The sequence below is a fragment of the Hetaerina americana genome, unplaced genomic scaffold, assembly GCF_022747635.1.
Source record: "Hetaerina americana unplaced genomic scaffold, ioHetAmer1.1.p SCAF_13, whole genome shotgun sequence".
NCBI lineage: Eukaryota > Metazoa > Arthropoda > Insecta > Odonata > Calopterygidae > Hetaerina > Hetaerina americana.
Genome location: NW_027286403.1, coordinates 4891874 through 4919590, shown reverse-complemented (window position 1 = coordinate 4919590; position 27717 = coordinate 4891874). Strand labels below are relative to the sequence as shown.

General features: G+C 36.4%; 2 protein-coding genes across 3 annotated transcripts in view; both read right to left on the bottom strand.

The window, feature by feature from the left end:
* The window catches only part of LOC139686056 (ankyrin repeat domain-containing protein 16-like), a 34318-nt gene extending 14279 nt beyond the window's left edge, over positions 1-20039 (bottom strand). The window contains exons 1-4 of one of the 2 annotated variants that reach the window (XM_071583163.1): positions 19797-20039; positions 18607-18798; positions 8209-8330; positions 3828-4091 (exon numbers count right to left, since the gene is read on the bottom strand). In XM_071583163.1, the coding sequence (XP_071439264.1) occupies positions 3828-4091; positions 8209-8330; positions 18607-18794 (574 nt within the window). In that variant the 5' untranslated portion in view covers positions 18795-18798; positions 19797-20039. The other variant, XM_071583162.1, reaches the window with a different exon arrangement.
* Positions 20040-23436: 3397 nt separating this feature from the next.
* Positions 23437-27717, bottom strand: part of Drp1 (dynamin related protein 1) — a 32738-nt gene continuing 28457 nt past the window's right edge. Inside the window, exon 13 of the mRNA XM_071583164.1 lies at positions 23437-25014. Coding sequence (XP_071439265.1) covers positions 24958-25014 — 57 coding nt within the window. The 3' untranslated portion in view covers positions 23437-24957. The remainder of the gene's footprint in view (positions 25015-27717) is intronic.

The window sequence follows — 27717 nt, the reverse complement described above, 5'->3', positions numbered from 1 at the left end:
GTTTGTCTTCACCATTAGCTATGAGTTTGGAGAGATCAAGGGGTGGGTAAAGTGAGGTAGGTATGCAATTGTTTATCTTATAGGAGATATCTCCCAGGAATGGGAACAAGCACCACTTGAAGTCTTTCGAATCTGCAGAAAATCCTGTGGAAAAGTACAACATCTTTTAACATGGATTTGAAAGAGGGAGGTGGAATAGTTGATTTTATAGGAAAAAAGCAGTCGCTAAATTCACTCCTTGATATTTACTCCTAGGGGACTACAGGTAGATTGAAATTCTCTGAAGCATATGATCAATGTAAAATGGGATACCACTGTGTATTTTTTACTTACGTCAATGTATTAAAACCATTAGCAATTTAAAATTTCATAAATTTTAACTAGAACATACCCAAATGGTCCAAGAGAATATCAAAAAATCCAATAAAATAATTGAATACCGGGATCCCTGCAGTTATGCCCCTGAAAAGGACCTCGGTTGAGAAAACCATGGTTGATAAACCACTTAGTGTATGACTTATTGCCAATATTTTTTCTATAAATAGCAGTAGTCAATCATGCTGGGGTAGGTCTTTGATCTACCCTGGCACAACACAGTATTATACTCCAAGACCCTCACTAGGCTGTTACAAATATCCTTAACCACATACTTGATATTGCAATAACTCATTTGTTAGCTGTGCATACTTTTTACCTCCATTAATTCTATCCAAAACGTCTATTCTTGTCCTCCCTCTACCTCTCTTTCCCAGCATTTCCCCTCAATTACAATGTTATGCATCCCATTGCCTCTCAGCTTCCCCTGCATCCGCTTACCCTGTGCCTGCTCCAAATTTCTCCCAACGACCATCTCTCTTCTCCTACCATGCCCATAACTTCACAATTGGTTTTCCTTCCCATCCATATCACTTTCTATATTCTTCCCCATGCCTGCATCTCAAGTGCTTTCACTCTCCACATGCCTCCTCCTACCTCCCTGACCAGGTTTCTGAATCATAAAAAACTGGGCTCCATATTAATTTTCACTAATCTTTTCTTCACATGTTTACTTAGGTTGTCGGCCATAAACTTCCACCTCTTTGTAAATACTTCTTTTACTGATGCAATTCTTCTTTTAATGTCCTGCCTACTTAGCCCACCCTGCTCCAAAACAGGCAAAACTATACTGGTTTATGTTGCCTGACTTGAATATTCATCATAGCCTTCCTATTTCTTACCATGGAACAAACTTACCTAACTTCACTTCAGCTAAAGGCAGAAGTGAAGTTAGACAAGGGCATGCAAATTAAGGCAGGTGTGTCCTCCCACCTTCGATAGTGTCCTGCATTTGATAGCTGACAGCCATTTCAAAAAAGATGTAGGACGGGGTCACCATCATCAGTAGTTCAATTTTGGTATTGAATGCACTCACCCAGATGCCACTAAAGGAATGAATTTGAATGGAGGATGATCATGGATAATTTCCAGATTTAGTATAATTAGCTTTACATCAAGTTACTGCATAATTTAAGCAAGAACAAAATTATAAGCAAACTTAATTGAAACTTGAATTTGAAAACTTTATTATAAAACATTAATTTCAGAATTAACTTTGCAGTTTCCACATAAAATAAGTTATTTTATGTGGAAACTGCAAAGTTATTTCTGAAACTCCTGTTCGCAATGGATTTCCACAAAGTCTCGGCCTCAACCATCAATCACATAAAACATTAACTTATCGCAATTTTCCACACTCTACTTTTAATATAACTCAACTGGTTTCAATGTCATTGCTATCAATTTTGCTAATGATCTAGCAATTTTGACACGAGTTGAGGTATATTAAGAATAAAGCCTGAAAAATTTGTTTTTTTTTCATTTTATAACTATAACTTTATTACATTAAAAAAATACTACATTAATATTTGATGTATAAATGGGGTTTTAAATAAGCAAGAAGACTAATTTTAGCTAGATAAAACTCAATAGCCATGCAGTTTGTGAGAAAAAATACTAAAAATAATGACATTTGTTTCGGCAGAACCATGTAAATGTAAGAGAAATGCCCCCTTGGTGGGTTAGTCTACTACTCAAAACATCATCCGTACATGGCTGAATGCTGCAGTCAACAAAATAGAGGCTAAAAAGGGAAACCTATATTATGGGAAAAGAATTTCCATCATACAATGAAATGCCTTATTTTAGCATGAATCTATGCATGAAGTCATCCATCGAGAATTGTGCAACATTGAAAGTTAGGTTTATCCATGTGCAGGCATAAGTAGCCACAACTGCATTGCTATTAATTGATAGCAAAACAAGGTAAATACAGAGACAGAGTAAGTAGATCTAGGGAATCAAACTAATCAATTCAATTTCAATCGTCAAAGAACCTTCGAGCTACTAAGAGTTTGGTCCCGTAGAGGCTAATCTATTGAAAGCATGTCACTGCAGTAAACCTGCTTCAATCATCTACTTATTATACACACACCCAAGCGAAGAACCAGGGTATTAAGAACTGTCTCTCTTTGCACAAGATTTCTTTGTCTCTCCAGGATTTATATCCATGACTACCTATTGACTGTACCTAAGAGATGGAATGGTCTGCTACTCCTCAAGATGATTATGTGGTGGTCTTATGTTTTCCATCCACAGTGAAGAGCTCAAGCCATCAATGTAAGGGTGGCTGTGCCTCTAGTGAGGTGAGTGTTGCTGCACTTTGTACTAATCCCTTGGGTCTCCACCTCTTCTCATGTTAACAAGAGTACCTGCCCTTTGGGTTAGTTGGAGACAAATGTGCTAGTGGCTTCTGTTTGTCATATCATAGTAGCTCTACTGGTTTCATTAACAGTTGAAAGGACTTCCTAACCTAAGGTTTAATTCATACACACTTTGAATGCCATTGCTGACTCTTCAAGACTGAGTATATGTTGAATACATTTACATATTCTGCAGCTAACTACACATTTAGAGGTCAAACCACGATTTTCAATCTGATGGACTTCCTCAATAGTTTTAAATACTGCACAGAGGTGTTTCTTAAAGGCACATGATTCTATAAGTAGCATAAGCGGAAATGCATAATTAAGTCTTGAGGCGGCAAGAGAGACCTCATGGCCACGTAAAAAATATAATCAGGGATAAATTCCCAGATTTCTAATTGGATATCAGATAGCCACCGACCTTGGCCATCTTAAGTACATTGGCGTGACAATGTACTAATTTGCCTATTAGGAGGTGGTAACTGGCCAAATTTCTAAATTTCTTTGGAAGGGATTTTCAATGAAGATCCCTTTTAGTATTAATTCTTCTCCACTTATATGGTGCAAATGATTCATTCCTTCCAAAACCGCACAATACTAATGAAAAATTAAGACTTGCCATTCAATCATGGCATTCCCCAAATTTAAACCACTTCCCCACCTCCAGTGTATGTGAAGGTGAATTCTACAATTTTTGACTAATGTCACACAACTGAATAAGAGCTGTGAGCAAGAGATTCCATATACCTCCACCTAGATTGGGACCATATGCCACATACTTCAGGGTTTTCCTTCTGAATAAAAAAACCAGGGGCCAATCAAGAATTTACAACAATTTCTAAGTCAATCTCTGTGGACAATAACAATGTTAAAATTTTAATTTTTCTTCCAGTTCAAGCAACTAATGAAGCAAGGCACTACACTTAATTGTTTTGACACTAAGATGAGCATTACCTCATCTCATGAAAGTCACATCAAAATAATCCTCTTGTCATGGAGCCAATTTGTCCACTTTAATTAAAGGAACTGACTATATGAGGCTTAAACACTGGGCTAGGGGATTCAGTAAATATAAGTGCACCTCACCGGCTGTGTGAAGGGGTGTGCGCCCATTTCGGCTGGTGGCAGTGGCTAGAGTTGGTGCTGCTGCGAGGAGACAGCGTGCAACGGCCGGATCACCCTCCCTGGCTGCCACATGCAAAGGTGTCCAGCCATCTTTGTTGCGTAGTCTAGGGTCGGCTCCTGCAGCCAATAGCGATCGGACTGTTGCGAGAGTGGAGGGCCCACTCCTGGTGCATGCCAACATTAAAGGAGTCCAATCAGCTCTCTTCAGTGGATCCACATCAACACCTGCATGGAAAGCAAGATGGTTGGTTCTTTGTGACATAATCACTATCCTTGGGAACAAAATGCACATCTGCTCTTGGATTTAAGCACCAATACCATAATTGCAATAGTGTAAAACAATTTTTTTAAGTGAGGGTTTACTCCGCGAGTTGGCATTTAGCTGTTGAAAGACCCTTTGACTGTTATAATTAATGACAGAAAGGAATAAGGCATATATGTGATTTTTTATTCTTCACATGTGTCTTCATCTGTAGCATTGACCATGAAAATAGTGCCAAGGGTTCTCACCTCAGTCTTAAAAGAATTTGGTAAAAAATTCCACTTTGGAAATAAATGATAAATATTAACAAGCTATAAATTCTGTTGTCAAAAAATAATGCAATAAATAATACAATATTAGCTTTATGAATCTCAATGGCCTCTATATCCTGGACTCCTATTGAAATCTCATGGATTTTCATTTGACATTCAAGGTTTGAAACCATTACGCAACACACAATAACCTAAAATTAGGAAGGCCATCAAAAAATATTTCCCACCATGCTCAACAATACTGAACCTAATGCTGGTAAGTTAAAAAAGATAAGAATTTAAATTTTCATCGGAACAAAAATAAAACTAAATAATTTTCAGATGAATGATGACAACTTCTTTTTAAAGACGCCGCACTTCAGGTAGAAATAAAGGTTCCAATCTAAACATTTCTTAGAATATCATTTTTAAAAACCTTGGGTCAGATATGGTGTCTGGAAGACTAAATATATGCATACAGACAGACATACAGAAGTACTTTACACTGTTCCCTTTAAGGGCATGCAAAAAACACAAAGCCTCATTTTAAGTTTTACCAAGAAACTTAGCACCTTTCATTAACTACTTCCATGCGACTCTATCTGTTCATACTACCTATATCACAGTCACATTCAATGCATACTATTCTGCTGTGATTTATGTGGTACAGTAGAACTTCACTTAACAAGAGCCACACAAAGCAAATAATTTGCACAACGAGCAAAAATATTGGTGCTGAAAATGACTCGCTTGACCAGCAACTTTTTGTATGATGAATGATGAGGAGAGGCGAATTTCCAGAATTATTGCATGTCTGCTGCTTCAGTTTGTTTAGCATTCGTTCCAATAGCATCTTAGTGTCATTAGTGATCAAGCATTTTTCCAAACTTATATTCCGATATAGGTGATTTTTTTCATCTAAAGTTTAATAATATTTTGAGCGAAGTTTTAAAAATTTCCCCAGAAGAAAAATTAGCAAGAAGACAGCCATATGAGAATAAAAATAAACGTAAAAATGAAAAGTAAAATAATTGAAAATCAGGAGCAAAAAAGGAGCATGGTTAATCTAGCACACACATCAACAATCGGTCAACATAAACAATTTGCATTTTCTTCAAGAACAAGTACAAGACTACGGAAGTATAGATGCTTCGAAGAGAGTGGCAAGAAAACCTATGCAATGGTTACATATTCCCAACGATGTCTACAGGTTTCTCACTGGATAAACAAAAAGCAATTGTGTTGCGACATTATTAACGAGATATGATTTGCGAAAAGGGGAAAGTGATTTTCGCCAACCTCATTTAGAAGATATCAGGATCATCAACAGCCGAAGTAATTAAGAGGAGCCGTGCATGGTTCGAGAGGTTAAAGAGAAGAACAGGCATCCACGGCATTGTGATGCATGGTGAAGCAGCAAGCTCCGACTCTAAGGCAGCAGAGAGCTTCATCAGTGACTTCAAGAAGCTCGTAGATTCACAGGGATACCTTCCCCAACAGGTTTTTAATTGTGATGAGACGGGTCTCTTCTGGAGGAAGATACCAAACCAAACCTATATTTGAACACAGCAGTAAAAGAAAGTGCATTGCCCGGCCATAAGCCAACGAAAGGCTGTCTCAAACTGCTATTTTGCACAAATGCATGTTGCATTTGAAAATTAAACCCCTGACTGTTTACCATTCAGAAACTCCATGAGCCTTCAAGAAGTGTTAAGTCCAAAACAACAGGCTAAATGTGATGTCAAGGCTGTGGGAAACTATTGCATCATATCATGCATACAAAGCATCTCCGTAATAAGGTAGGGGCTACACATTTACATACCATAAATTTATTTAATGATAATTCTGAGTCACATTTTTACAAAATTTTGAAGCATCAGCAAAAACAAACATCCCCAGAGAGCTTTTTAGTTAAAAGGAATTAGATATGTAGCATAAATATAAAACTATTTAGTTAGATTCTTTTTTGATTTTGAATCTAGAGTTTACATTCCCGGTTACTTCATTTCACAGAATGAGAAAAGATAAACATGATCCACAATTCTAAGCAAGGTTAATATAATTTTCTTTGAATGAACTTTTACAAAGTTTTTTTTGGGCATAGAATGCATGATCATATTTTATATTAATTAATATACAAAAAATTGTCTCACTAAACGAGTGTTTTGCTTAATGGGAAAGATCACGGAACAAATTATTCTCATTGTATGAGGTTCCATTGTATGTATATGGATATAATTTCTTTGAGTACTAGTATTCTTTCCTCATGGATAATAACCTTGATGTGGTGAAAGGGCTCGTGCATTCTGATGACCCCTAGAGATGTGCTGGTGGGAGAAATGATATTTGCTCCTCGTAGGGTCACAGGCATGGGGCTTGGACAACAGATGAACAAGGGTGACTCGGCTGTATCAACTCACCGGTGCACTATCTGGCATGTGAAATTTACATAACATTATTTTCTAGAGGAAATGAAGCATCACCGCCACTGCCTAAAATGAGCTGCTGTGAAGCTCTTTGCAGATGTCGGCCCTTCAAATCCACACACCTTTGGCCACCCTACACAGCATCCTGACACTCCATCACTTGTCGCCACAACATAATGAAGTCGAGATATACGCAGATGGACAGGGAGTGGCTAGCTCGCAGCTGCCTCTTTATGCAGAATCCTCGGCCAAAGTGAGGCATTTCTCCCTGGTCCATATTGAGCACCTGAAATCTGGCTGAATGGACAAGCTGGAATGGCCACCCACAAGCAATAGAGCCGCACAGTACTGCTCAGATGCTACCTTAGATGAACTTGGAGCTGGTGTTTGGGGTCCTCTTCCCACTCTTTTAGTCCACTCTCATCACATGCAGGGTACTGCAAAAGTATCTTCCATCCCCCTACCAGCCAGGGTGCTTTTTGCCTACTGCAACTTTGCAGCTGTCGCCGTTCTGCCCGGAGAGTGGTCATATGACTCAAGCTGGATAAAGTAATATCAATCATTGACTTCATAAAGTAAAAATGTATCTACTGCAAAATGCAACTAGCAAACACTACACTGATACCTAATTCTTGGATGCTATTGATAACACTACGCTGATAAGAAACAATGGTGATTTCTGGTCACTGTGGAATATGTAACCTTTGAGAGAGTTGAATCATGATGTCTGGGTAGGGTAGAAGTGGCGCCACTCTCATTTTCTGATATCTTTGCTAGTGAGTGAACACTAATTAAACCAGATTTGGGGAAATTTCATTAAGAAGGCTTTAGCTGAGGAAATAAATATAAAATGTGGCATCTAAGTACAAAATGATAATCATCCAGCATGACACTAGTCTAATAGATAAAGACTGCTTTAAAAATACAGAAAGCAAAGTAAAAATGCTTGATACTATATGCTATCTTTTCTCTTTACGTGCATTAATATATTCACTAGTAATGCTTCCTTACTATTCTAAAATTGGGAATCCTTTTCCTGTATGTGCATGTATTCAGAAACTTTTCACCTTTCACCTCACTCATGTTGGACTAAATCAGAGATGATTTCATGAATGAAATTGCTCTTTGGAATGCTCTTGAAATGATAAACCCTAATACAAAGTGGGATTTATTATTCCAAGATCCCCTTCAATTAGATATACACACGAACAATTAATGGATTACAATTAGTTACTGTCGACGAAAAAAATAATGCCAAGCATTTTTTTAAGGTTGAACAGCAACAAAAGTAAACATTTTAAAATAAATATGCGCTTTCTGAGATCTTATCCATAAAAATGTAAAAACTCTTCCCATAATTTCATTGCAGTTGCAATTACTTTAAATATAATACTGAAGCTCACCTCTACTTAAAAGGTAAAGGACAACATCAGGTCTTCCAGCCTGAGCAGCCTCATGTAGTGGTCTCTTACCATCAAGGTTGCTTACTTCAGGATTTACACCAGGACATTCTTCACACAAAAACCTAGGGGAAAAATTCGAAATGATAGAATTTTTGAGGTTAAACCTAGTTCCCTTTTTACTTATAGTAGGTCACTCAGTACTGATTGCATTAAAGTAACAGAAATTTTTAAGTATTTCTATACAATAACATACGCAGGTTTCACTGAGGGAACAGTTGAGAAAGAGGAGTAACTATAAACTGAAAGTTTAAGGATATCTTTTTTGACCATATATATAACTAGGTAATTTGTAGCATAAATCGTAGCACTTCCAATGAATTAATAAAATGTTTACACTTTTAGTATCTTCAACTAACAATCTGCTGAGCCCTAGCACCAAATACAAGATCTCACAGCAGCAATCAAGTAAATTTTCTATACCACAAACAAAAACAGGTTTTAGTTAAACCACTAGGTAATTGTTGGTGTGGCACTCCACATAAAACCCACACACACTTGCCTTCATTTTTTTCTAATTGTAACTATTTACATAACTAATAAAAGAAAAATCATAGAATATTAAATTACAACAGACATAACATTGATGGATTTCCCAATTGAGCTACATAAGAAATTGTAAATTTCATTTCAGAAGCAATATTCTAACACAAATAACTGAAAAACATAAACATACACCCTGCCACTCACTTGTAAACTTCATATATAATACATGCTATGTCTTTAAAGAGAGTGGTGAGATGAAATTGGGCATAAGTGTGGTTTAAACTTTCATAGAAACATATTTGCTGCATTTTTTCTATCTTAAGAGTCAAGCATTCCTCTTCCCATGTATTGCTTTCCTTTCTCCCATCCAAATTCCCATTAACCACACCAGCACTACCTCTTACAAATCCATTCATTCATATCAACACCAAAAATATTCCCGGCACTTGCAGATGAAAGAGGTAATTAAAATCAACAATAACCACCAGTGAACAGCACAGGGGTTGATTTCATGGATGAGGGTAGAGTTCACCTCATACACAGCATGTCATATTCACATATTAATAAGGAAGGAGAGTTGGTTTCTTTCCCTGGACTGCCCTGTGTTTTCCCATGGAATATATATCCTGGTCCCTCAACAACCATGCAACAAGGGCAAATTAGGCTGCTCAGAGCCATTGGTAGCTCAGCCAAGGCTCATTAAGTAATGTGTGACAGTAAACTAAAAAGCTTAAGAGCCACTAGGATACTTTGGCCACTTCAAAAACTACACCATACCAACACTTTTTTATTTTTACAATATTTCCCTCTCTCTTCAATACATTGTGGCACAGTTCTCTTAATGTAAAAACCTCTGGGACACATGAGTAGATATACAAAAATTTCATTCTCTGTCCATCTTTTGTTCATCATTTATTTGCATAAAGGCAAGTGAAGCAGTGATGAGAAAAGTGATCATGCAACTCAGATCAATGTGAATGCACAGCACACACAACCTATTTCTCCGGAGTTAATGCATTTCCATTCACTTACAAAAAAGTCACATTTATGTGCTGTTCAAGTTAGAACATTATACATGAAGAGTTTTCAACAGCATCCTAAAGATCATAAGTCCAGACTGTACATACATCACACCTACCTCTCCTGACTTGGGGAGGCAGATGTGTTTCTTCCCACCTGATTGTCAGACCTTCAAGCCAGCTGAAGTCCAAATTTAGCAAGGTTTGGCTGGTATGGCGAGACCTCCTCTCATAGGAGGATTGGGGACATCTAGAGTGGATTCCAGTTTGATAAGCCATCAATTAATTGGGGTAATCACTCATTTAATACAAATAATTCAAAAAAGGAATACAGTGCACTCCCTCTTAACTGGACTCACTTTGAGAAGTCACATCTAGACCTAATTTCCTTAAAGGCTAAATGACAAAAATTATGTCATGCTCTTTTCAATGCACCAGCATTAGGAATATAAGATTAAGTGAAATCCATGGATGGAAAAGATTCGATGTTTCCTAGGCCATAACATATGTAGCTCAGAGAGCAGATTGGCATAGAACCCAAGTATGAGCCTTGCCAAGACATCTCTCATTAAAAGTAAATTAGGACTAAGTTTTATAAGCAGTGCATTGGTTTCTCATTTAAAACAAAATGCCATAGATCAAGCTCCTTAAAGCATGATCACCAAACAGTAATCAGAAATGAGCAATGGGTTGATAGGTGATAGAGTTCACATAATACCCACCACACAATGGGCATCACAAGTCCAAAGAAATGCCATGCTCAAACATAAGGGTATTGGGATGGAGCTTTCTCCTCCCTTTGTGCAGCCTGTGGCTTCCAAAGAAGGTCTGGTACCCAAAAAATTACACTGCTTGTGTTTTAGAAGTGCGTGTCCAGAGGCATCTCTCATTTGGAATCAAACCTGTGGCCTCAAGTCGGGGGTCAACAAACACTACCTCCTTGGCTGCCACGCCAAATAGATTTTTTCCATTACATATGTTACATTAAAACTATATCTAATTAATGTTCTCTACTTTTATATTAAAATAGATTAAAGAAAAACCAATATTCATAAATGTTCAGATTGCTGTTCTGAATTCAATTCCAAACTTTTTTTATGGATTCACTGGCATCATCTCCTTGAGACAGAGGTCCAGCCTCTTTGGCTAGATTAGATATACTAAACGTACGAAGGAAATAACTGGAGCTTACTTGGGTTGGAATGGGTCATCATTTATTCTATCAGAACTGAATACAACTATATTGAGACTGCACCTGTTTTCCCACATCATACTTATTGAGTCACCAAATGGGTGTGTGGAATGTGGTGTAAGGACAGTTTTGGTGGATCATAACTGCAGGCATGAAATATGTAATTTGATATAGCTCAAAATTATTTCATGAAGTATGTGTTAATGGAAAGAGTAGCTGTTAGAGAGATTTGAGTTATTTTAGACTTCATCTTTGCCATCATCAAAAACTGCACGCACAAGGTTTGCATAAAAAGTATCAGTAATAATTTTTTCCTGACATGTTTGTGAAGTGCTGAATTCAGACCATCAGTTAATTATGCCCATGATTGCACATCATATTGGCATTGATAAGATGACAGTGCACACCATTATCACTGAAAATTTGGTGATGCGAAAGATCTGCACTAAACTCGTCCCAAAGATCTTGACGGGTGATCAAAAGCAGAGTCGTGTCTGCTTGAGAAGACCTTCTGCACCGGCATCACAACGATTCCCCAACCCCCATACAGTCCCAACTTGGCACCAGCAGACTATTTCCTATTCCCAAAAGTGAAATCCTCCCTCAAAGGGCACCACCATGGGACCCTAAGTGCCATCAAAGAACCTCGTATGCGTACCCTTAAGGACGTTCCAGAATCTGCCTAACAGGGAGCCTTGAGTCATGGAAATGCCACTGGTAAAAGTGTGTCGATGCTCAAGGGATGTAATTTAAAGAATTTTGAAGCATTGCACCAATATTTCAAAAAAACCTATTTTTCCAAAAAAATTCCCAATACTTTTTATACAAACCAAGCATGAAAAAATACATCTGAGACTTGAGGCACTGAGTGTGCGGAAATGGAAGGCAAGGAGGTAAGGGCATACAAAATGTGTGTAAGGAAGGGCGAGAAATGCTTCACTCTAGGGATGGCATTGAAGGTAGGTTTCAGATCCATACCTCCAGTCCACTCTCATACTCCACAATAACTCCATTAACTATGCCCACTCTACTAGGTCAAATGGCAAATTAAATTCTAATTAATTTTCTAATGTTCTCATCACTGCAATATCATCATGTGGTTCCTATCCCCTTTCTTAAGCCAAACTGATTTTCGCCTAAGTATGTAGTTGTTTGTGCTATTTTGTAAGCTAATATCAACAATTCTCAGAACTAGATTTCCTGCATGTGAAATTAAACTTATCATCTTACATTCCTCACATCCAGCAGCTTTACACATTTTTGGTTTTGAGGTAAAACTTGACCTAAGGAAATCGGGCCATATTCCTCCCTAATAAATACTGTGGGCAAATTCCCTTCCTCTTGATTTTCCTTCAACTCTTTAACAAATTTGTGTGGATATTGTCTATTCCTACTGCCTTGTTCCACCTCATCTCCCCTAGTTCTTCCTTTTTTATCTTACCATCTAGTATTCTGGTACGCAGGTGCTCATCATCAATTTTGCATCATCTACACGAGTTTTTTTATTCAAGCCATCAAACTCTCTATATTGGGAACCACAGGAATAATCTATGGAATGGCTATCCCAAATTGTTGCAAAGTGTTTACATTGAGCATGAGCCGGCGGGAGTGTTGTCTCTAAAAGTGGGTCCACTGACAAAACAAACAGATTCTCTGGTGGAGACATTGTCCTTTAACAATGACCTGTCAATGAATCGCAAAACCTCTCTGCTACATTTTCTCCTGCAAACAATTAACTTTGCTGCATCATGCAAGCCACAAACATCAAGATGTTTCATGTTCTGATAAACTGATCCAAGAATTTACTTCACTAAACCAAAAGACAAAATTCTAAAGTATAGTTAAAACATACAGGTTTCAAGGCAGGATGATAAAGACATCACAGACTGATTAAAATTATCGATTCTTTCCAAGGCCATGGAGACAGGAATTGTTGACAATTTAAAACAATAGGAAAAAATAACAAAATTTTGGACTGAAAACCATAATGAGTGTAGGGCTGACTTTGGGGCCATCCTCTCTATCATCCTAATTTTAATTAATGAATATTACTCTTTTTCATTTCAAACATAACTACTGTCCTGCAAGCTATGGCTACTCAGGGCATCATGAAGAACATTGCAGTGAACCATAGACAATTCTTCACTGAAAAGTCCAACCTATCCGAAACCGATCAATGACATTCTCCATATGAAGTAGCAAATCAATCATGGTTCATGATGTTCTACTATTGGTTAATCAACTATAAAAACCTTGCATATTTCAGAGTGCTTAACTTATTCATTAAACAATGTTTTTATACCATGGAATGGAATAGGAGCAACATGGAGACTACTAAAATCTTTTCAGCAGCCTCCAATTCCTTTTATATCTTTTCATGCTAGAGTTATGTTTATACATCGAATGTAAAATATATGGATGTTATAGGTCTCACCTCTAGCCTAAGATCATATTCATCTGGACCATTAAAGACCATTAGTGAAAGGATTTATTGTGATTAGTCGACTCTACTGTGAGCCAATATTTTTATTAAAAGTAACCCAATGCTTGAAATGAAAAACCATTAACTTTATGATTCCACAGAAAATTTATTTCGATACAACCTGGGTTTTGGCGTTCTCCGTCATTTTCAGTTAACTACTCTTACAGGCATCCATCTATATTTGTCCGTGAGAGTTGTTACCTGAAGAAGATGTTGCGACATTCAACATCTTCTTCAGGTAACAACTCTCACGGACAAATATAGATGGATGCCTGTAAGAGTAGTTACCTGAAGATGACAGAGAATGCCAAAACCCAGGTCGTATCGAAATAAATTTTCTGTGGAATCACAAAGCTTTATTTTTTCATTTCTAATATGAATCAATTCCATAAAGTTACACCTGAAACCAGCAATTACATCAAACCTAATGCTCATTTTATATTTGAGCAAGCTTTTTTATATTATAAGTAACATTTGTACAGGATGGTCAGCAATTAGATAGATTTGAATGTCTGGATTTTTGCCAGCTTTCAAGAGTAAAAATTCCTTACTACAGTTTTTTTTTCACTTTCTTATATCCCCTATGCAATCCTGTGGATACTGCAAATTTTATGTACGCAACTTTTGCAGCATTTCCCCTATAGCATACACTTTCATTGTAGATAAAGTATAATATAGAGTTTACCTTGCATGTAGTTTTGCATTCCTGCAACTGAGTATTTTTTACTCTTTTAAGCAACTTGGTGAATGTTAACTTTGTCATACATTTTTAAATTCTTTATTGCCATCAATCTGGAAATACAAATTTGTAAATAATTGTTAAAGCAGGGGAATATAAGTAGGCACATAGTGTTAGTGAAAAAAAATCATTGCAATTATGGATTATTTATTCTCCATGGCTTCTCCCTGAAAGAACTAAGTACCCAAGAATTACCACTCATTTGTAGTGCAGTCAAGGGTAACCAGTTATGTCATAGCAGTGCACTCATTTTGCATTATTGACAGCACTTGAAATGTCAATCTACACAGTTGCAGCATAAAATTTTTTACCTGCTCGCCGATGACGCATTGAAGGCTACTAGTTAAAAATAAACCCAATAGGGTTAGCCATTCATAAAAGTCTTTTCCTTCTACTACCCACTATCTAAAGAAAACAAAAATTCTCCAAAATTCCATTTTTCAGAGTTAATTTTTTTCCTAGAACCAAATTCTATCAGATGAACCTTGAAAATGAGATATGGTGAGACATGTGAAACTGAGTATTTTAAATCTGAAGAAAATATATTCCTCACAAAACTAATATTCATAATTGAAAGCTAATGCACGTTCAAAATTTGGCATCAAGAAATTTTCAAGGCAAGACCAAATGTTTCTATTAAAATTATGGTGCTAACCTCCACCACTGCGGTGTGTTAACTTTTTCATGCATGAGTGATTCACCTTCTTCGAGTGATTCAGAAACATTTGAAGAAGCGACTAAAACTGAAAGACTGGCGTCATTCGGCAAAAATTCAGGATACCCACAATTAAGTACATCAATCAAATGTTTGCAATACCTCCACAACCCCCTCCATATTTGCTTACAACCACAATGGTACCTTAATGATGACACAAGTCCCTGAAACCATGGCTGGTGAAGAAAAGCTGATGTCGTGAAAGTTTGAATGGTGGTGTTTTAATATGGACATCTATTGTCCATATTAAAATACCAAAGATAACAATAATAACTCAAGGACAAATAACAATCTCAAGGACTTCATGAAGAAATTACCACGGTGAAAATTATCATTTTCGACCCAAGGTTTAAGCAAACCATGCTGCTGTCTCTGGCAAGAGTGGATGTCAGTGTCAGAATCAGAATTCTGCTTTCAGAATCCAAACTAGTACCAATAATTGATATTTTTAAACTTGTCCAATTGGAGTTAATTTACCTAGCTATATTTTAATGATTATATAACAGACTCAGTGTGATATGCATGGGATGAGAATCAATGATGTAAAAACCAAGGCGATGTGAGAAATAGGATGCATGTGAAGTAGGGGGACCTAAACTAGTACAGGTATAGCAGCTCATATGTAATTTGTTCCAAAAGAGTCTGTTAAAAAGTTGAGGGAGTAGATGAAAAGGATCATAAGTAAGGATAGATAGAAAATTTCAACAGCGAACATTTCAACAGTGAGAGTATGGTGCCGAAGTTTGGTAGTTGAGACAAGAGGATAAGTATAACAATTTCACGTTTAACTTTGTGGAATTCCTTCATTATGAGGGTAAGAAAGAAACTTTACACTTTCACAATAAATTTTTTTTAAGTTTTAAAGTTTCTTTTTTACCCTCATAAAAAGGATAAGTATAGATAAGCAGCTTTAGAGATGTGACTGCGAAGGAGAATGAAAAAGTGAAATGAATGGAAATAATACGAATGGAGATTCTCGAGAGGAATAGAGGAGGAGGAGAGAAGGTTGTTGGGAGAAAAAAAATGAAGCAGAAAAACAGAAATGTATGAAACACTGAGAGACAATGGAATGTGGAAGACTTTCATTAAAGGGATGCATGTGAAATAAAGAAAACCGATTTGGTACAATGTCCAGTGAATCTGAATTTTGTGTTCCCTTGAATCTTCCACGCAAACTTTTGCCTTTTTCCAGGGGAACCCTTAGTTTTCTTTGCTAACCCAATTGCAGTTTCATTTGAGGAAAATATCCATATTAAATGCATATAATCATTAGAAATATGTAATGAAGAATGGGGTAAGGAAATTTAAATGTCTAGGCAGCAGTTGTCTCGAATAATGAAAAAAATTTTAATGTAATGATGATTGTTTGCTGCATCAGGCAAATAAAAATTACTACCATGACAGGGTCCATTCTTGTCAACAGAAGCTCTCCTGCACACGAGTAGCATGGAGGGGATGTTACAAGGTAACTTTTTAATGCATAAGAGGGTACTGTCACAAATTGGATCCCCTGAAATTTAAGGTGAATAGGTGATGGGAGTTTCTGGCAGAGAAACCATGACATTTACTATGTATAGTGCAAATACTGCCCATGATTCATATGCTTTCAAGGTACTGATACATAGAATGTATGGATTTGAAGGCGAATATCAATTTCAAAGGAGGTAGCAATTGATCCATCATGGAAGATTTGAATTTAATGAAGAAGGATGTTCTCGGTGGTGCCAGTCGGTGTTGTGAGGGTATGGTGGGAGAGGAGGGTATGCCCTAGGGGACCCAAGACAAGGATGGCTGGGGGTGGGGGATGGGTGGGTGGTCACGGCAGTGCCTTACTCTAAAGGAAGAAGTGACCGTCTTTCAGAAAAGCATTTTTTCCCCACACTAATTTTTTTAAATTATAAGTAGAAACTGTGTGGAAGAAGGATGTCGTGTTCGTCTATGAGAGAGAAATAGGGCGAGTGCTTATGGATGAGTGGGATAAGGAGGCCAAAACTCCATAGGTTAAGTGTCAGGATCAGTGTGCATGATGTGGTGATATCAAAAGCAGCCACGAGAAGGTTTGAATTAGAGAATGGTGGCACAAAGCAGATGATTGAGGAACTATTGGCGGTCCCATAAGATGGTAGTCAATGAATAGGCAGGGCATCACAGGCAATGGTCCACAAAGGCAGTGATTATCGAAAGAGAAATGGTTTCTCCATTTCGTGGCAATTTAGTTTAAGATTCAAGGAGAATTGATTTGTTTGTAGGAAATAATGTTCCTGGACAATGGTTTTGCCCATACTGAACAGATTAGGTAATTAACAGTATATACAATAGATGTATCAACCCTCAATCATAAATGATTTGCTTTCATAAAAATAGGTATCTCAATTACCTCAACTATATGCTTCTTAGCTGTCTCAACAACAGACATCTTACCTAACTCTTCAATGAAAAAATAATTGCACTTTTTTCCTTGCCCATGTTAAATATCCTCCAGGGATAAAAAAATTAAAGGGAAACCAATGTTTTCCCTTAATACATACCTCATGCCATATAAAGGGATATTATATAAGACTGAGCATATTATGTAAGAGACTATAAGAGGATTCAAAGATTACACCCCGAGATTCTAAAAATCCATAAACTTCAATGACTATTACTTTCGTATGTTCACAGAACTTTACATAATGACTCAAAAATAGTCAACTTTGAATATGTACGTATATAACATTCTGAGTACATTATCAATGGATGTTTGAATGCCATATAGATATTCAAAACGTTCAAATTTAATCATGTTTGAATGTCTAATAAGCGTTAATTATCTAAAGGAGTACACTAGTTTTTTGAAAAAACATATTTCTCTAAGCATGGAGTTTTTTTATATTACTTCAAACAATGAAAAAATTAAATTGGCAAAGTTACACTTGTCAATAGTAAATTTCTGGTATTGGTGTACACATGGAAAACCTAGAGGTATGCTCTCATAGGAAGTTATTTTTAATGCCTATAAATAAAGAAAAGACAAAAGGCCAAAGAATGTAAATCATACTCTTATGCTGAGACATTTATAAAATCATTCCCACTTACAAGAGAGCTATCATATAAATATTCGAAATGGCCTCAGCACTTGATCTTTTTTTGGTTAATATATTGAATACATAGAGTAAAATACAAATAATTTATGCTCATAACTTCAATGCTTATCTGATCTGTAATTTTTCTGTTATGTTGGCTAGAAAACTATACGGTTTTCAGTTGTCTTGTAATGCAGAATAATGATCAAGGTCAAGGTGAGGGACTGTAAAGTAAATCAAGACCTTATTCACTGCTGGCCAACGATTAATTGAAAATTGATGCGGAATAGTAAGCTAACCTAAAACGAAAATTTAACGAGGTTGCAAGTATTTATGAACCATGAAAAGAGACTGGGGCAGAAGTAAATTATAGCTCCATTTGATTAATCACTACTATGCTTCTCACCATGTTTATCCACTGAGCAACCAAAACCACAAGGGAATATTAATTATATCCTTGCCTAGATAGTTGACAAAACTGAATATTTACAAAACAATCACGCACCTGAACAAATGTTATCAAGTTTAAATTCAAATGCTATCACGTGATCAAATATTAGAATTTTCGAATAGGGTAATGAAGCGGAAATTAAAATAAGTGATACTTTTTGCCACTGCAAAAACATTAGAATGACTATAAACATACCTTAAAAGATGTAGGTGTCCTTCTCTCGCGGCTACATGAAGTGGAGTGTCACCAGATTTCTTGTACTTGCAATCTGCCCAATGAAGTGTAGTTCCTGCTGCAGTTATTAGTGACCTCAAGTTTTCAAGATCTCCTTCTCTCGTCGCTTGAAGGATTCTTTGGTAAGTGGTTGGACTATTGGTAGTCATCTGCCTGGTCGACAGAAAATAAAGCAATTTCACTTTCATTGCATTTTTTCACAAAAAATGGTCGAAGTGAAAAATGAGCGCACTTTAATAATTAATATCCGCAAATAAACGACTCATTTTTTGGTGATGTTGACTAATTATTCTCTATTTATGAATTCCAAACATCGTCAATTATGAAAAAAGAAAACATTTCGTCAACTGTACATTTGATAAAAAGGACAAAAAATCCCGAGAAAACTGATAACTTTGGAGCGTACCGTAATTCATAAACAAAGGTGCTGCCTCGAACATTGATTCAGAATTGACATAAAACTCAAGACAGGAAAATAATCCTCAGCTTGAAATAAAGTCCCGGTTGCTATTCAAAGATATTATCTAAACATGTAACAAAATATAACAAGCCGATACGATTACGGATGGATAAAAAATTGCCGGCAAAACGACAGCAATCCGACACATGATATTTACTAACAGATACCACGCATAATCCAAGCAGTCTTCCTGTCGCTTCGTTCACGCTATCAATATTAATCCGGAACAGTTAAAAGTTTCAACAAAAATATAAATGGAGTACCTCTTTTTGCTTCTTGGAGAAGAGTGGATGTAACGCGAGCAAAGCTTCGGGGGGTGTACAACGCCTGACATGCCCGGCCAGCAAATATGAAACAACTTCTCTGAATCTTCTTCAGTGACGCAGTATTTTCAGCACGTTCCTATGACAGAAGCATTTCCACCATTTCAATTTACCGACGGATCTCGTTCACAAACAAATGCGTTTGGGTGCGCCTAGTGTCAAAGTCTTCAAAATCAATTGTACCGGAAGATGGGGTATTAACCGCAAATACTCCGATTTACTTATTACACTACGATATCCCTAGATATTTCTATGATAAGACATAGATGTCAATCAAGAGGTAGATGATAGTGTTGTTTTCGCTAGAAATAGCGTTATGCTGGCCAGATTTTACTGCGTAACAAAACTAAAAAAATATCTGGTCTTACTTGATTCTTTTCTCACTCAGGGCAGTCGCTTCGTGCAGCCTGGATATATAACTCTTTAATTTAAACTACTTGTTGCGGTTCTATCAGTTTGATATTTTTTACATCGAAATGGTATGAGTCGCTCAATTAACATGTTGAACCGGAGTTGGTTACTCATCTATGTTTTTTATACTGTTAATTAGTGACGATAGAATAGGGATAGTGATAGAATTGTCGCAAGTGCGCCAACGTTATATGATTTCTGAACGTTTGTTAGTGAGAGTGACATGAACTAATGATAATAACATTTTACGCGCAAGAATGGATACATGCACGGTAAACGTCAAGGTTAAACCCACACCCTCGTCGTAATACGAGATAGAACGTCTCAATGCCAATTAAAAAAACAATATATCTAAGTCAATTACGTACTCATGCCCTGATTAGTTATGTCGCTCTGATTAGAATATTTCTGGTCGTGGTGCTATATTTCAGTCCTAGAAGTTAAATTAACTAGGTACCTATAATTCTGAAGTTTCTCTTCTAAATATTTTAATAATAAATGCCGTAAGTAACAGGTTTTTATCATCAGTACCTATTTAAAGTTCACTTTGAATAGTATTCCTAATTTCATAAATGTAACATCTAAATAAAGAATGAATCCCTAGTAAAACACCGGAGGTATGTTATATTCTTAAGATAGAAGATAAAATTCTATTTGCAGTGCTTTTTCCCCATTGTTATAATAAATGTAGCAAATCGATTGAAACGTTTTAAATATGTACCAAAGTGTCATCTCATGCCAATATTTTGAGAAGGCTGAGAAGAAAGTCAGGGGCAGAGGAAAGAATTCTTTCCTGAGCCAGAATCCACACCAAATCACCATCCATGCAATCACATTTATTAGATAGGGGACATAATTGGAGATTTTCATGGAGGGAATCATTTGTTAGTGTTGGCCGGTGAGTGAAGAGATGATACTACCGTCTCTTTTGTAACAGACCATTAGGGTGTTACAGTTTAAGAAAAATTATGAACTCATGGGAAAAGCAATCTTCTGTTCTGCAGGGGATGAATTAATCATAAAAAACACTTCATTTAAACACTACAACAAGTGTAGGTATACATAGAAAATGCCACAGAATTCAGAAGGATATCTTTTATAAGGGCAACGATTTAGGAACTCTATTCACAAAGGCCATTTGACAATTGATATTTTGGAAATATACTATCCAAATTCTTATTATGTTTTCTCAATACCGTAATGACCACCAGCTGGATTCTGTTTGGGAGCCTACTGTTTAAGTTAGATTTTGGATGGACACAAACCACACATCCCTATATTTATTAGCCATGCCCAAAACAAAACCTGTCGTAACACTCCAAAAGAGCCCTTCTGTATACTTACTGCAGTCATTCCTGCCCTTTCCCTCCCTCTTTTTCACTTACCACACATTCGCTTCCTCTTTATATCAGTTTTCAGGATTCCATCACTTCAATGCAATAATTTCACAGTGTAAAAATCTAGAGTTAGATAAAATTCAGCAGTAGTCACTTAAGGTGCTCCCCAGGGAAGTGTTATTGGATGCCTTTGATTCTTTCTTTACTTTAACAAAAGTACATATGTGGTTAGTAGTAAGACAAGTTTATTTGCCAACAATGCAGTGGTTTACAGAGATATTTGTAATCCTGAGGATAAAGCAACTTTAGCAGATAACCTAAATGCTATACACAATGCTGGGGCGACATTTGGAAATTAGAATTAAACAGAAACATGCGTGTGGTGATGAATATTTGAAAGAAGAGCAATTCCCTCCTCGATGCCTACTGCATCTGCAATACCAAAATTGTAAGTATAGACTCGATTAAATACTTGGGCATTACCCTTACTCATGGCCTCTCTTTGGTGAAACATATTGGGGAAATATGTGGTCAAGCTAAAAAAAATTATTTACTAGAAGAGTATTGGGGAATTTTGATGAGAAGATTAAAGACGCATGTTATCTTTCACTTGTTAGGCCTCATTTACAATATGCTGCTGGCATATGGGATCCTCATGAAGCTAGATTGATTGATGATTTGGATCGTCTACAGCATAGAGGAAGTAGATTTGTATGGCATTGTTATGATAAACTGAGTACTGCATCAAAATTATTAGAGGAACTAGGTTAGGAATCAACAACGGAGCAAAGGTTAAATCAAAGAATTAATCCTGCGCATTCTTTATATACTTAAAAGTGTACTAGCGACATTATATTTTTTCCACAATATCCTGGCATGCTTCCAAGTTGCTGACAGTTATATGGATTTAAAATGCACTGCTCATTGAGTACTCTAACATGGAGGACGGCATCTTTGTCTCTAAAAGATTTCATTTGTCCCATAGCTTTCTCTGGTGGATTACTACATATTGTCATTTTAGATGGGTTGCAAGTTGCAAAAATTCACTCAACAACTCCCTGAATTCTAGCACCATCATCCTTTTTAGTTAAGGGTTGTATGAAAAGGCAAAAGACGACCAAGAAGCAAAATGCTTTTAGATGTTTTTTCAAAGATCTCATTGGGGCACGATGCAGTAGTCTGACACTTGGATGCTATAGGTGACCTTACAGAATAGCTAGCAATTGATACCATTTCACACAATCAATGCCATCGGTTGATAGTTACGGAATAGCCCCCTAAGGATATCACTTCCAAAATCATTTAGTTGGTTTTCCATTTCATAGCCCCCAAAATTGAAGGTGATGCCACATGATACTCTGATATTAAATGCTAATCAAACACTCACTTTCATCCCTATTGATTGATTAGCCAATACTCAAACTTTCAAATGCCTAAAGAAACCAAATGTGATTTTAGCTTTACTTCCAGCACCCAATGCTCATGTGACCATTGGCATTTCATAATGCCTTAATTATAAAGCCAACTAAAAGTTGGACTGGAAAATCTGGAGAACACAAACAATGAAAGGTAATAAACCAAGTAAGAATGTAAAAATAATAATAAAATGAATGGGCAGAGCTATCTATGTACCCGGTCCTTTGACTGAGGTTTGTCTTTGTCAACATTCACTCACTCTTTCATGACAAAGTGGTCATCTTGACTACACAGCATCTCAGATGACAGTCTGCCCTTCTTTGCACCACTTGTTCCACCAGAAACAAGTACACAGCAAATACCACAAATTATGGGTCGGAACGCTTATGTCAAAACAATAAAGCCAATCATGCCATAATATTTTCGTCATATTTAGCTACTTTTAAAACTCTTTACCACAGTAAAAAGTGAAATGACTATCTGAAACATTATGACACTAAACTAAAAATGCTAAAATCAAAAATGAAGGTTCTCCCCGATTCAAAACCACTTCAAACTCCAATACTTGCCATTGGTTGTAGTCATTCTAGAATTTATAGCAAGTGGATGGTTAAGGGAGAGTGTTTTCCTGAAGGCTTAGTAAATTTAATTTTGATAATAATTCAATAAACTTATTATGTGTACTTTCATGAACCCAGTGGCAAAGAATCCTTTATCTTTGACCCCAAACATGCATTGAATTTTTATCAGGGTGAACAATTAGACTTGGCATAAAAATCCAGTACATGGACATAGAGAAAACTCAGATAGTTCTAAATTGGCAAAGGTTGGCATTTTTAACAAATACAATTTTAAAATTTGGTATATTTACATGGAATCAAAGCAACATCCTCTTCACAATCATCAAACATGAACATCTAACCATGATCTTTCATGGCTGAACAAGGGGAAATGCATAGCATTAGCAGCTGGACACTTTACACGACTGTGTGCTCAGTAAGAAGTGATTATAACAAATAACAGTAATTATTCACACAACACAAACTTATTTTTGGATGCATCAATTACATATGCTTAAATGACTCAATGCAACAATAATTTATTGAACACCATTGTGCATGAATCAACATCAGAATCTATTTTAAAACTTATGCTCAGACTCCAAATAATGCCACAAATAAAATGTATACTATATTAATCCATAATGTAGCTGCCAATCACATTATTCTACAATAAACAAATAATTCAATAGCTGTTTAACCACTCTTTTTTACAAATATTTTTTAATTATTTAAACCAAATATAATGTGGACAGGTTTATATACAGAGACACTATGTTCATTGGACAAGTGCAACTTATGTATTTTGAGAGGTGCACATTGTTTAACAGGATTAATTTAAATCTAATACATTTGCAAGGCATTAATCAAAAATGATAAGGCTACAGCAATGATTCAAAGACTAAGTATTGTTAGCCTTAAAATTGGTTGCTCTCTACCATTTCAATTTTTCTTAGCCTCATTAGATGCACCACTGTGCACCATGCATCAGTTCTATTTCCAAGCTTACCACATATTATTGAGAAAAGTGCCAAGTTTTACATAGAGAGCAATGCATTGAAAGTTGCATGAGAAAACTTAACTCAAATTTGGTAACCCATTTTTCAATAGGTGAATTGAAACATGTTCAGTAAAATATAAATTGAAGTAAGAATGTCACTTATCCATAGAAACATCAGAAATAGCCATGTAGAGAAGCCCATATTAAAAACGTGTGCCAACACCATTTCCATTGTAGCACATTATATCATGCCAGCTTCATAGAAAAGGTGAAACCATAAATCTCCTGGATGTTAAAATACTGGTGATCTTAGCAAGTAATTCGGTATTTCAAGTAATTGTACAACATCAATTTTTATAATCTTCACTAACTACTAGACAAAACAAATGAGCATAAAACAATTGGAATAAATACAGTTTTGGTACACCCATTAGAAAGGCATTAAATTAAAGGCACTCACAGTTGCTGTTGTTTCAATTTCAAAACATTAACAACGTTAGAAATCAAATATTTAATAAAACAATGTTTCATGAAGGTGAAAACAATAATTTAAAATTTTAATTAAGTACTAATGGAATCCAAATGCTTTGTTTTTAAGTAAATTTCAGGGGTAGAAAAAATGGGACAATTGTGGAATTCCTTTTTCTACACTCTAGCACAAAATCCTTTGCACTACAACAATTTCCTACTGAATAGTTCCATCAGCATTATCGCTATTTTGGCACCAATGCCTCAAGAGGTACTAATATCACTCACAATACAACATGGAGTTTATGTCGTGAATAAGAAAGGAGGCAGAGCATTTCTACCACAAATGGGTCTCTCGTATTTCACTTATTATGTGGTTGGCCCGTTGCAGTGCCTGGAAAAGAGAATTAACTTGTGTTAAAACAAACATTAAACAGGGCAGGCAATGAACTTGCCCTTCCACACCACAAACAAGCTGTATCAAGTGGGGCCCCAGAAAAGGTATCCTTCATGGGGACTTCTTAACATAAATAATAATTATTAAGTTTAGATTTTTGATGAGCTACATCATTACATTATACAACTCCCATTTAGCAAAATGCCACTCGGCATAGAGCATTGTTGGTCCTCCAATCTCAATAATCATAGTCATGGTATTGATAACTGTGATTAGACAAGCAGCACTTCTCATTATTATCAGCATTTATGGAGAATTTCTGATTACTTGTAATATAATAAAAGCAAATATTTGTAAAACAACATATATCATCAAAAGAATTTCAAATAAGATGTTTATTTATTTATTATTTTGTCCTATCGGTCAGGCATGTGAAATAGTACATAGCCATAAAGATACTACCTTGATCAAAAAGTTCCCGGAATAACCACCGTGTGGCGCTCCCATCGTTCCGATTTGAGTTCTGTTTTTTTTGTTAAATTGGTACATCTGTTGTTGATATTCCCTTTAAATCTTAGTGTCATAACTTGACATTTGCAAAAGTTACGTAGCCAAGAGTACATCTATCTCTGTGTGTGTTGGCGATGTTTTACAATTTCAGAAATGGATTTAAATTTGCAACAACGAACTTGTATTAAATTTTGCGTAAAAAACGGATTTAGTGGCGCACGGACGTTGGAAATGTTGGAAAAGTGTTTCGGCAACGATTCTCTAAAAAAAACGGTCGTTTACCAGTGGCACGAGCGGTTCAGAAGTGGTCGTGAGTCAATCGAAGATGATGAACGCAGTGGCAGACCATCGACATCGAAAGTCGGAGAAAAAATTGATAAAGTAAAAGAAATGTTGGTCAATAACCGCAAATTAACCATCAGAGAAATAGCGGAGGACTTGAACATTGCCTATGGATCCGCCCAAGACATTGTGGTTAATGATTTGGGTTTCCGTCGTGTAGCAGCAAAGTTGGTGCCAAAAGACCTCAATTTCATGCAAAAAAGAGACCGTGTTGACGTCGCAAAAGACATGATTTGCGAGGCTGAATCCGATCCCACATTCATCAAAAGGATCATTACTGGAGACGAGACGTGGGTTTATGAGTACGACACGCAATCCAGACATCAGGCAAGTGAATGGCGTTCACCAAATGAGCCGAGACCAAAAAAACCACGTCGTTTTCAGTCAAAAAAGAAGGCAATGCTGACGGTTTTCATGCATTACAACGGTGTAGTGCATCATGAATTTTTACCAGAAGGCCAGACAGTAAACAAAGAGTATTATTTGGGCGTTATGAGACGTTTGCGTGAAGCAATTCGCCGAAAGAGACCAGAAATGTGGGCAGAAAACTCGTGGATTTTGCACCATGATAACGCACCGTCGCACAGTGCTATCATTATTCGTAATTTTTTGACGAAAAATGCAACAAATACCATCCAACAGCCACCGAATTCACCTGATTTGGCTCCCTGTGACTTCTTTCTGTTCAATCGAGTTAAAAAACCATTACGGGGAACGCGTTTTAGCAGCCGAGAGGAAGTAATGGAAAAATCGCAGGAAGCACTGATGGACATACCGAAAACTGAATATAAAAAATGTTTCGAGGATTGGATCAAGCGCTGGCATAAGTGTGTTGCAGTCGATGGGGATTACTTTGAAGGGGACAATATAGATTTAGATGAATAAACTTGTATTTTTAATTTTCTGAATAAATTCCGGGAAATTTTTGATCAAGGTAGTATACAGAAAATACAATTTGAACAATAAACAAAAAGATACACTTTAAGGAAATATAGCAGTCAAGCGCACATAAAAATTAGAAAAATACATGGAAACACTACATACACACCCATACGCCTAAAACCACTGACAATCAAAAGTTATCACTCATAAACCCATCCAAATTGTAATAGCAATTGATTAAATAGCAGCTTCTAAAGTTCAGCTTTAGACCTATTTACAGTGGGTTTATTTTTTTCTATTCGATGGCAATTTGTTAAATATAATTGAAGGAGAGAGAGGAGGACTTTTATTAGATGCAGCACAAGATTACTGCATAAAATATATAGTCTCTTCCACGAGTGAAGTAACAATGTATGAAAAGCAAGGGAAAAATAAACCTAAATTTTTATGAGCAATGCACAGCAAAACATTTAAATGCATGGTAGTGGCATTAATTTGAATAAAAAAACAGTGATCCACAGGAGTTGTGAGGATACAGTATGCTACACTGTATGATAATTAGCACGAGGGCTGTCATGAAAATGTTAGAGTGGAACTTAATATAAGATTTATTAGCAAGGTTTAAACACTCTTCATAATTAAACAAAAAGAAGCCATATGTTTTCATAGAAATGGAGCACACAATATACAGAGAATAGAAGTATGATATAAATATAGGGTATGAATAGAAGTTAGTAATCTGGAAACTTATAGATGCTTTGACATGGCATATTTTTTTGGCAAAAAATGAAGAAGGTGGCTATCATTCATAGCTACCAGAAAAGCACAAGAGTAGACTCGATGTGGAGAGATGGCACCCAAACAATTGTAATGTTGAAGACACCAGATTCACTAAACCTGACATGAATAGAATAATAATTTTAGGAATGGAAAACAATCCGAGTGAAATAGGTTTCTTATCCATTT